The 12,251-nt window shown below is 40.5% G+C and overlaps 1 protein-coding gene across 1 annotated transcript in view; it reads right to left on the bottom strand.

Annotated features, from left to right (window-relative positions):
* SPO11 (SPO11 initiator of meiotic double strand breaks) overlaps positions 1–12,251 on the bottom strand; it is a 367,632-nt gene that overhangs the window by 210,663 nt on the left and 144,718 nt on the right. Inside the window, exon 4 of the mRNA XM_086951746.1 lies at positions 3,424–3,512. Within this exon, the coding sequence (XP_086807872.1) occupies positions 3,424–3,512 (89 nt within the window). The remainder of the gene's footprint in view (positions 1–3,423; positions 3,513–12,251) is intronic.

Genomic DNA, 12,251 nt, shown 5'->3' with positions numbered 1-12,251 from the left:
GTTGCCTTCAGGTCTTAAAGGCACGGTACCCCTACTCTAATGCCTTAAAGGCAAGGTGTCAGTTTTTCTTTGTTGCTTTATACTCTACTACAGCCTACTGGCAAATGCCTGCAATTACAGGTTTTTCCTATGGCAATAAATCATTGTTGTATACAAATGTTTTCCTGCTCTCTTTCTTCCTTAGGGGTTGGGAGAGTATTACTGTATGTATGCTAATTTATGTAATTTTGCGGCAATTTTGCCAGTTGGGAAATATTTTTGGTTGCAAATATATGTTTTCACATATATATACATATATATTTATATGTATTTTCTATATGCTCCGGGATCCCGCACATGGGCGGGGATTATTCATAGATTATGACTATTGATAAGTATCCCCTGGATGAGAACCAGTCTGACACTTGGGCAGTATTGGAAAGGTGTGGAATCTGCGGCTAGAGAATTTTGTCAGAAAGATGGGTGCAAACCACAAGTGTCTCATCTAGACTTTGACTTTCAGAACCACATGGAAACCTGCCTGTCTGCAGCTCAATGTATCTAAAACGAAATGGTATTAGAATAACTTAATGAAAGAGCCTTAAATAACTTTGTACTCAAAAGCCTATTTCTTTGGTAAACCAGTTAGGAGCGACCGCTAGGGAAATGTAGTGGTGGGGTGGGGGGAATTACAAAAAAATTAAAAAGAAAGAAAAGAAAAGCTCACTTACCTGCCATTCGTTGCCTCTCCTCTGTCCTCTTCTGTAATCTCCAGCAAGCAGGAAGCACACATGCTCCCAGACTCCCCTAGTCAATCTTGTTCTGAGCGCCCTGGTTCGGCGCTCAGACAGAGAATGGTAGCCTGTGCATGTTCTCTACCTGGCCTTGCAATACAGCCGGATGGAAAACATGCTAAGTGTGCATAACTGTTTGGCTGCTCCAAAACGGCTAGCCAAACCGTCATGTGCACTTATGGTGGATCAACCACTCCTCCTCCCTGTGAGGACAGCCTAGCCCCGCCCGAACCTGGCTTGGGCTCCATAAAAAAAATACAATGATAATAACGTAACGTTATTAATGTTGCGTTATTATCATTTTATTTTTTCTTTGAACTCAGTGAGGCAGCACTCCTCCGCCTTAGCAGAGGAGCCGCCACTGAAACCAGTGATGCTTCATATGATCAAAGACAAGACCTTGACGCCTTCAACTGCGAGTGTGGTCAAAACTCACTTCAGTAATGTCGCTCGTATGTATCAAAAAAATAGGTTCAGTGTGGCAATCCTTGTTTACATCAGAGCTCAAATGCAATGTTTTATATGCAAGTCTGAAAATAAGTACACCTGAATGTCTCCAAAGAGGTTTAGAGGTCAGAGGGTCTTGAACATAGAACATTTTTGTTAAACAAATTGGCTCAGTGTATTTTACAGCACAATGCATCAAATAACTTGGCGAAAAAGTCATTTTGAACAGCTAATAAAATATACCTGTACCTGTAACTATTTGTGCCCCAATTTTAATAATGCTTACCTGGTCCACTGCACCCACTAAATAAATGCTAATACACATATAAATTCAGATAGTTTTAAGAATGGTCCCGGCATAACGCTTATTACTGTCCCCGTGCTAGTTAAGGTTGCTACAAAAGCTCATGGGCTGCTAATAATATGATTCTAAATATGCCAGCTTGACACTGCTTTGATACCAATGAATATTTCGTACATGTAAGGAAACTACATATCGCTATGGCAAATTTTAGATTGCCATGTCATGGACAACACCACTTCTTCCAGAAACTACAATGATGGATGGATGTGAAACGCCACTATCATGTCGGAATTCACATTTCCCAGATAGGATTAGGACCAATAACATGCCAAAAACCAGGGGGGGCTCTAGGCTCATGGCGGCCCTGGGTAGGGAGCATAGGTAGGGGGCCCGGAAGAGGGGGTCTCCGCGGGGCGGAGCTCCCCTGGAGCTCAGGAAGGTGTTTTAATAAAACGTCCAGAAAAGGCGTTAGATGACCAGTACCTGCGGCTGCTCCTACCCTTCCGAATTCGTCTCAGAACGATAAAATTTAGGAGGAGGAGGGTATTGTGACACACGAAGTGGCCAGCAGTGGGTAGGGAAAAAAAGAAGCCAATCAGGAACCAGGAGGAACGCAGGCGCGGAGGCCAGTGAAGAGGGGGGGTCAGGGTGTTTGGAAGTGGAACAGAGCCGGAGGCCACCAAATCCCTGCCAGGGGTACCACGCAAATATGTATCCATTCTCAGAGGATTATTATATTAAGGATATATATTGGCGTGGCGGCCCCTGGGGTTTGGAGGCCCTGTGCAGGTGCACAGCTTGCACATGCCTAAGGCCGCCCCTGCAAAACCGTAAGGGCCAATGTATGGAAAGCACTACTGCAGGGCAAGCGACCCTGATACCATGACTTGCATAGAGTCATTGACAACCATGTCAGAATCCACATTGTCCAAGTAAGCGGGCGCCATCAGTGTTCCTACATCAATATTGCACAGGGAATTACAGCTTGTTTATCAAGCCAGAAACCAAAATACCATGTTATTTAAGGACTCATTTCAGTGCAACTACAATATGCTGATCAGCCAAACTTCCCACTCTCCTTCCTCTTTTCTCCCTCCCAGTCAAAGGGGCATGGACTGAAACCAGTATCAGGAACTGCTAGACTTTGTAACAGTAGGTAGTGTCTATTCAAGAGTCACCTTAGTGCATGCTGCTTAGTACACTGCTTTAGAGATTGACAGAAGTCTGCACTTCCTTCGTAATTCACAGTACTTTGTTTTCACTCCAGATGGGAAAGTCTTCCCACCTAGTTACATAATACCACACTTTTCCTCCATGGATGAAACACACTAGTCGCATGTGCAGGTAGATGCACTGTTGCACCAGTTTACAGTTTGCTTGGTTCCCAAGTCTGCCAGAAAAAAATGCAGGTAGTAAAAAGGTTGTGATCAGAGAAGCTAGCAAGCTCATCTACCTGATGCAGGCAGTGGCACGAAGTTGTAGGTAGAACAGGAGAGAGGGCACTTTCATTGCTGGCTGGGACAGCACAACCAGTCCTGTATCCAATCACCGAGCCTGCAGCTCATCGGGGAAAAGCAAAGTGCCTAAGCCCTGACATCTAGCAGAGAAACAAAACACTGCACAGGAGATGGCACGGCTCAGTTAACCAGCTGCTTTTCTCCAGTGACTTCTGTAGACTCTCCACTAAGAGGATGACAATTCTCGCTTCAGACAACCATTGCCTAGAAATATTTTTTTTTTCACCCTCCGGATGATTTCCAACCTTGTATTCTTCGGAGGAACATCCAAAAGCGTTCTTTGTTGCACACCTTCTGGATCTAGTGAAGTCAGATGGGGATCACCTACAAGTAATCTAATTAGATGGGAGCATCATACACATGTATTATTCATTCAACTTACCAAATCTATGTGCTGACTTCGGACAATCACTTCTTACTTTTCTGGTAGTGCAACAAGGGATCATGTGGAGACCCAGGGAATCTGTAAACCTGGAATACAAACAGGTTAATTGTTGTATTCTTGACACAGGATAGAGGAATTCTTAGTAAAATAATGGTAATAAAGCCCTTCCTGGAAAACTGCTACACTCTCATTCAGAAAAAAGGCAACAGAATTTAACTAATGCTAATAAATCTTGAGGTAATGACTTTGCACATGTTGTTAAATTGATAATTTAGGTTCTGGTATAAAAGTAAGAGAATAAGAAGAAAAGTTAGTTACCTGGAACCATAGTCCTCCACCGCTGATAACCTTCATGGAATTACATGCTTGAATCAATCCCCTATGTCCAGGTGGGATTCCTATAGTGATTATACATTAGCAGTACAGTCAGTGTTCCTTAGAAATACACTGAACACTCCTTAGGCAGCTTTACCTCTACTTCCTTTAGATGACTTAGATTTACAACTCCTGGATCTATCATTATCCATAGCTGTGAAGATTATTCTATCAGAATGGAAATCATTTAATTCCTTATCATATCACACATGGTGGGCATGGGTATCGTTTCTCCACGGTGCTCACACCTCGGCGGAGGAGAGAAAATATACCCCTTCTATCTCTTCTAGTGTATGGAGATCGCTTGACAAATATATCCATTTAGCTTCTCAGGGTCTGGTGGCTCAGTATCCTTTTTTCACCGCTGATTGATTTTCCCTTTTATTTAGTAAGGCTGGAGTCCCTTTCTGTCTTTTCTCCATTCTCTTTTTTCATCTTTAACTCTTTTTCTTTCTTGTTTCTATATCTTAATATTCTTTTCTTTTCTTTCCTCTGCAGGTCTTTTTATTTATCTTTTGTAGAATCAATTATTTTTACCCAAATGTAATACAAATGAATTTACAGGAGTAGGTTCTTATATATCTGTTCTTATTAAGGTTTATCCATTATTTACAATATTGCTCATATTTATTCTTTTTTATTAATTCTTTATTGTTCAAGATGGTTTTTATGTATTACATGCTGTAGTACCTTAATTATTTATACTCTCTCTCTTAAATTAATAAAATTGTTTGAACAAAAATAAATACACTGAACACTGTTTTGTTTAACTACCTAAAACCCTGCATTTGAAAAGACCCAAAGGTGAGAGAAAACTGAGCTCTACTGCCACTATGGACCACCATACTTCTATTCATTGTTACCTTTAGCATGAAAAGAGAAAAATGCCTCAGAGTGGGGGGGGTGAATCTGTTTGTAGGGTTCCCCTTAATCTTGCTGATCACTTGTGGGTCAGGGGAAGCAAAGGAAAAGTGTATGCAAAAGCCTTGGACTATATGATCGAACATTTCGCCACCTTTTGATCCCGGAAACTACTGTCTGTTTGTAAAGTATTCACATTTTTTTTGTTCTGTGGTGCACCGAATACATTCATGTCGGTAGACCCCATTTCCAGAATAACAGCCTTTACTTGTAACTTACATTTTGCCTTCTGTCGGGTGTGTTCCCCCGTGCGTTGTTGATTTCAGGCAAATATTCAGCAGACAGTGAAATGCAGTGACTTTGAAATTGTTGTGACACCTCCTAGAATATATATATATATATTTTTTCTTAATCCTCATTTTGCGAAGCTTATGTATAAGGAGTTTCGGGAGACCTTTGTTTTAACGTTTTGTTCAGTCACTGCCCCATAGTCCTTATCTGATCGGGGAGTATCCCTTTTCTGGTTTAGTTTCCAAACAGGTTTCTCCTTTTCCTTTGTCATTTCCAATAATTCTGTTTCGGTAATGGGGGAGCTAGCCCACTCGGCTACTCGGCAGAAATGATTTCCGCAAGAATTATTGTTATCGCATTAATCATTGGAATTTGGATTTGGAGACCATACTGAGAATGTTAGTTGGTTGTTTGGATATAGTGTTCCCATATTACCCAGAATTCTGATTTTTTACTTGCTTTCCCATTCCTGTCTAGTTTGTTAGTTTTTATGATAGAATTTAGCCAATTTGTATGTGTGGGAGGGATTGGTTTGATCCAATTTAAGCAGATCTCTCTCCTAGCTAGCAATATTAACATAAACAAGAGTTTTTCTTGTTTTTTGGACAGTTTTCTCAATCCTATATCATTAGTAAGATGAATCCCAAAAATAATTAAAATAGTACTTACTTCGATTTGGGTTCCAATACTGTGTTAATCATCTTACCAGCTTCCTGCCAGAAGGAGGAGAGTGGGGGACATTTTTGAAACATGTGTATATCATCTGCTTTCTCCATTCCACACTTTGGACACAAATTTGTAGTCGCTCCTTTGAATTTTGGAGTCCAGTATGACCTGTGGACTGTGAACAAGTGATTTCTTTTCAGGTTTGCTGGTTTTATTGCAGACCAGCAATTTTCTAAAGATTTTTGCCAAATAAATTGGAAGTCTATTCCCGGCATTTCCTTCTTCCATATTGTTTCAGGGACCGTGCATTCTTCCTCGCCGGCCGTTATGAGGGCCCAATACCACCTGGATATTTCTTTTTTTATTGGTGTGGGTTTGGTCATTTCCCTTTCTAGATCTTCATTGCCTGTTTTTGTTTCTGTTAGGGATTTGGCCCAGCTGGTCAGCTGGTAATATTTAAATTTTGATAGAGAATAGTTTGTGATTAAAGATATTTGGTCCCATGTAATTATACAATTCTCTACCAGTAGTTGTCCCCAGTATTCAATTTTTGCCGTTTTTAGTGGTGTGGCCAGGGAGTCGTTTAAACAATCTGGTGTGCCTGGAGAGTTCCAGATTGGAGAAAAGGAGCTATAGAATGGTATCTTTACTGTGTTCCTAATTTGGTACCATAACTTTACAGCGTTGAGTTTAATCTTTAGTTTTATTTTTTTGAAAAATTTTGGGTGGCCAAATTTAAACAGGAAGTGGTCAAGTTTGCCTGTCATACTCTGTAGGAAGATCAGATAGGAAGTGTATTTTCCTAATAGAGGTCTCATGTTTTTAAATTGAAAAGCCCTGTAGTATTCAAATAGATCTGGGCTAGCAATACCTCCATGCTCCGTTTTCCTCCTTAGTTTATTCCCAGAGATTCTTATGCTCTTGGATGACCATATAAAAATGGATATTTCTCCTTGGATTTTCTTTAGCTCGTTTTTCTTAAATTCTAACGGGATGGTGTTAAAAAGGTATGTAAATTTCGGTAAAATTAGCATTTTTATGATGTTGGATTTTCCTAGGAAAGTCAATGGTAAGCTTTTCCATACTTTAAGTAGTCTCCTTGAGTCTTTAAGGACTCTGTCCAAATTTAGTTGGGGGACTTTCTCCAGTTCTTTAACAAGATTAATTCCTAGGTATTTTATTGTGTTCCTATTGTATGGTGTGATGGGATGTGAGTTCCAACTCATGACTTCCGTTTTTGTTTGGTTTGTTAAGTAACCAGATACTTTACCAAAGTTTAGTATTGTATCTTATCTTCATTGCCTCTTTAGAATTTTCGAAGTTGTCTGTGAATAACATCAGATCATCTGCATATAGTGTGACTTTTTTTTCCTCAGTTTTGATGTTTAAAAGACGTTATTTGAGGATGACTTCTCAGCATGCATGCAAGTGGTTCAATATAGAGATTAAAAAGAAGTGGAGACAGTGGGCACCCCTGTCTTGTCCCTCTTTGTATCTCAATATTATTGGTTAGATTTCCGTTGACTAAAATATTTGCTTTTGAAATTTTTTATATTTCCCCTACCATATGACCAACGTTTTTTCCTAGATTGTATTTGTTTATGACTTGATTTAGAAAGCTCCAATTGACTCTGTCGAACGCTTTGGCTGCGTCGAAGGTGATTATGGTGAGGTTTTTTTTTTTCGCTGATGGCTATATCTATAGTCGCGAACAACTCATGTGTAATTTCATGAATTTGTCTTCCTTTTATGAAGCCCTTCTGATCATCATTAATCAATTTTGGAATGACAGTAGCTAGCCTCTTTGTTATAACTTGCATAAAGATCTTATAATCGCAGTTCAGCAGTGAAATGGGTCTGTAGGATTTGCAGAGTTTTGGATTTCTACCAGGTTTTAGGATGATACTGATTATCGCTTCATTCCATGAGTCGGGGATTTTTTCTTGATTAATGTATATTGCGTTCATTAAATCTGTTAGCTGTTCCTTCACTGATTCCTTTACTGTTCTGTAAAATTCGTTCGGAAGAGCGTCGAGGCCAGCAGCTTTGCCTTTTTTCAGATCTTTTATGGCAGCTCTCACTTCTTCCGTTCGAATTTCGCTATTTAAATCATTTTTCTCTTCCTCCGTCAATGTTGGTAGTAGTATGGAGTCTAGATAATTAGAGGACTGTTATTTTGTTGATCTTAAATCTTCTTTGTATAAGTTAGAGAAAAAGGTTGTGAATTGTTGTTTTATTGTGAGGTCGTCGAAACTTGGTGTAGGTTGATCGGGGTTTTGAATGCAGGTTATTTGATTTCTTATTTGGTCTATTTTGGTTCTCCACGCCAGCATTTTCCCACATCCTTCTCCATACTCGTGGTTTGATAGTTTGCTGGCTTCCCACTTTTTTCTCACTATATTCTCTAAGTAATCGAACAAATTTTCTTTTAATAGTTGGCTTTTATTTTCTAATGTAGATTTTAGTTCTGGTGTGTTTGCTGACGCTATTTGTACTTCCACCCGTTTAATATCGTTCTCCATGGTTTTAATCTCTTGCTTTTTAATTTTGGACTTATGAGCCCCCAAGGTTAGTATTTTCCCCCTGATGACTGCTTTATAGGCGTCCCAAGTTGTTTGTTTTGTCGTGCCTACCTTATTGTCCTCAAAGAAGTTTGCGGAGGCAGTTATTAATTCGTCAGTAACTTGCGGGTTTGTTCAGTAGAGTCCGATCAACTGTCCATCTAGGCAGCGTTTTCTTGTTTGTCATTAGAAAGGTTAGATGTACTGCAGAGTGGTCAGATAAGCGCGCAGGTAGATGTTCAATACTTGCAACGTTTTCCTGTAAACTTCTATTTAATAGGATGAAATTGATTCTAGATTTGTGTCCCAATTTATTATTGTGAAATGTAAATGGGTGTCTGTTGTCTCCTTTTGTTTTCCACATGTCAATCAAGTTTAAATCTTTTTTGTAATTGCCTAACCATTCCCTCATCTTGGGTAGGTTAGCATATTTACTGGGGGGAGATATGTCCTTTTTAGGATCAAGAATAATATTATAGTCTCCCCCTAGTATTATAGGAGCGGAAATTGATAGCAGCTCAGAGTAGAGTGTTTGAAGTGGAGTCGGGTCATCTAGGTTGGGACCGTAATATCAGACTATAGAAAGTGTATTATCGTTTATTCTTACTTTAGTCACGACTCATCTTCCCTTGTTATCCACTACCTTATATTCGATCTTAGCTTTTAAGGATTTTTTTTAAGATAATTGCTACTCCTTTTATGTTGCAATCCTGGTTAGTACATACACAAGCGTCCACCCAATTTAGATTTTTTAATATTTTATCCCATTCCGAGCTTAGGAGGTGTGTCTCTTGAAATATAATTCTTTCACTCTCAATTTCTTTCAAGTATTCAAGGATTCTCCTCCTTCTGTTGATTGTTCTGAGGCCATTGACGTTCCACGAGAGGATCTTGATTTTTTTCTGGTTTGTCTCCATTTATTTATTTATTTTCTTGGTAATTGCTTGTGTATTTGGGCATTTGGGCATTGTTTTAAGTTGGTGTGAGTATTGTTGCTCCTGTACAACTCCTTTTGATTCAGTTTCAGAGGACATTTTTTTTCTTTTTTCCCTAGTTTGCTCCCCACCCGTGGTCTGATTTTACTTTGTGAATTATAGTTTATATTTGTGAGGTTCGGGTTTTCCCACCCTGAAGAGGCCTCCCTTATTTTTCGGGCAATGTATTCGCCAGTTTTGAGCTCCATTTTCGCCAGGCATGGATAGTTACTTTACCCTCCTTCTGTTTTAGCAATTTTTCATATTTTCATACCTTCTCCATTCGAAGTTGATCTTTGATCTGTTCAATGAAATTTTCTACCTCCTTGGGATCCCTTATATTGTGCATTTTATTCCTCCACATTATTCGGAGAGCCGCGGGAAACTTCATTTGAACAGTGGCTCCAAGGGATTTTAATTCTTCCATAAATTGACCCAGTCCCCATTGTCTATCCTGGGTAGCTTTGGACATATCGGAACGAATTCTGAAGGACCAATTGTCTTTTTTCAGTGTGCTATTTTTTAAGCCTTCACTTAAGATTTTCTCTTTCAAGGTGTAAGTCTTAAAGTTTATTAGAATTGTTCTTGGTGTTCTTCTTTCTTTGCTTTTTCCAAAGGGGTCTCTGTGGACCCTTTGTATATCCTCCAGCAAGTTGCTCTCTTTAGTCCAGGGGAAGAACTCTTCTAGAAGAGAGACAATGAATTTCTTAATGGCCGTACCTTCCAAATTTTCCGGAATATTTAGGACCCTTAGGTTGTTTTTCCTTGCTTGGTTCTCTAACGATTCTAGTTTATCTTTCATATACTTGTCACTTTCTTTTAGCAGTCTTATATCTTTTTGATTTGTCGCTACTTTTTTGTTTAATGTTTCCACAGCAGCTTCAACAGCAGTGACTCTCTCCCCCAATTCATTTAGCTTTTGATCTACGCTTTCACATACTTCATGTATTTTACTCTGGTTCACTTCTGAGATTGTAAATCTCTCTCTCATTTCTCCCATCATTTTATCCACGAGTGCTTCCATATTTTTCTCAATTTGATTGGTATGGGGAGAGTCGCTTCTTGTTTCGATAGAAACCAGGTCAGAGGATCCTGATGTGAGGGCTTCAGGGGGTCTCATATTGGTTGAGGACTTAAGATTTCTTGTGAGGGTGCTTCCTTACTTGTGGCCGGGATATTATCTCCTGTCTTTGCTGGTATTGTTCTCTCTTCCATTTAAGAGCTTGAGTGAGTAACTTTTGCTAGAGAAAGAGAAAGGTCAACTTTGTCTCTTTGGGCTGGAGTACCCCCTCTAACTTGCACCAGTTGCTGAATTTTGAAAAAAGATCTCAGAGAGGGAGTTTTTTTTATTTTCTGTTCCGGTAGGGTCTTTCCCTGTTCTTTCGCTATTGCTGCTCTGGTTTTTATACCTTGAGATAAGCTTTCAAAGTTAGAGAGACCTTTTTGCTTTCTTTTTTTTGTACTCCTGGGGGCTAAGACTTGTTTTGTGGGTGGAGAAAAACCTTGTTTGGAGAACTTTTTGTTCCTAAGACAATAGGAGGATCTCACACTATTCCCAGGCCCTAGTACCGTCTCACTGTCGCAACTCAAAGTCTCAGGTGGCGTTGAGGGTTGCGGGGGATTACTTTCCTCGCAATTTTTGTTTACTGGTGTAATATCTATGTTTACGGTAGTGTTTTTAGCCTTTACCACCTGATTAGCAAGATTACATCCCACAATTAGACCTGGTGTTGCACCCCCGCGATTTTTTTTCTCCCCCTGTACCTTATTCATGTGGTTGTTGTCAGTTCTCTCGTGGTGGGGTTCTTCCTTCAATTGAAACGGCACATCATAAGCTGCCGGTGTAATTGACTCTTCGCTCTGTGCAATTGACTCTCTAGGTTCTCTTCGTTCTTTGCTCTCGCTCTTCGGGGTTTCGGGTCGGGGTCTCGGGTCTCGGGACCGCCTCCGCCAGAAGTGGAAAACCTGCACGGCCGTTCCGCCTCTCCTTTTGTTGTGTGAAGGAGCCACGGGCGTGCTTGACTGAAACTGAAAATCGCTTTCAATCCGACCTCAACAGCAAACTTGCCGTCTCCGCTGACTCTGCCACATCTTCCCCGGAACAGGAAAGGAACTCTCCCCAGCGCGACCCGGTAGCACCTAGACGCGCTGACTGCCGCCGCCCAGGTTCCCGTGCACTGCGTCCCGTCCACTCTGAAGGCACTTGGTTTAACAGCAACCTGCATCACGCTTTTTTGGATCCATAAGGTACAGTCTTTGATTATTCTTTCTTATTGCGGGTCATTTGTAGATAGAAGGTCGGGGAAAGTGATTTCATGTTGTTTCCCGTCGTTGGCAGGCCTGGAGCTCCCGACCGGACGTCTCAGCCATCTTCCTCCCACACGCTCCTAGAATATTGTTAACTTGTTTCTCCTCCTTTTGTAAAAATTGCAACCATTGTCTGTCCTCAGGAGCACTGAAGAGTTGGTCAGCCGTGTGAGGAATGACTGTAACCCTCCCCTGACGGCCTTGAAATTGAGAATATTGATATGGAGCAGCCATTCTCTTTTTGAACAACGTCCTCTTGTCTCCAAGTCCAGTAATTGGAAGCCCATCCCTCCAGTAATGTGTAGGTTGTCATTACAAAGTGAACTGGGCGAAGTTGCAAAGAAAAGCTTGAACCTGTATTGTACTTTGCTTTCTACCTTGTCGGCACTTATTTTAGTGATCTGCACACAGTCTTCACAAGAGCAGCACATCTGCAGCCACTGCGCATGCATTTCTTCCTACAAAGGACACATAATCAACCTGAAGTGCATCATTCAGGAAATGCATGAGGACATCATGGAAGAAGTTACTTGTAAGTGAGGACTGAACCCTTCTTCAGTTCCTGTACATGAGTTGCAAATGCTCATTGCTTCTGAATTCTTTTGATTGATGTAAAATAATTTCCAATTGCTGTGTCTTGCACAGCCCTAAACATACTAAGAGTGATTTGATGATTCGAGGTAAGATTTTGTTTATTTGAAGGAGAAGTCTAGGGAGAAAAAAAGGTGCTGGTGCAATTCTGCTGATGATTTGGACGAGTGGAAAGCGTTACATTTGACTTGTCATTTAG

This window comes from Lissotriton vulgaris, unplaced genomic scaffold (assembly GCF_964263255.1).
Source record: "Lissotriton vulgaris unplaced genomic scaffold, aLisVul1.2 SCAFFOLD_2063, whole genome shotgun sequence".
Lineage (NCBI taxonomy): Eukaryota > Metazoa > Chordata > Amphibia > Caudata > Salamandridae > Lissotriton > Lissotriton vulgaris.
The sequence above is the reverse complement of the archived record's forward strand: the minus strand, read 5'-3'. Positions and strand labels throughout refer to the sequence as shown.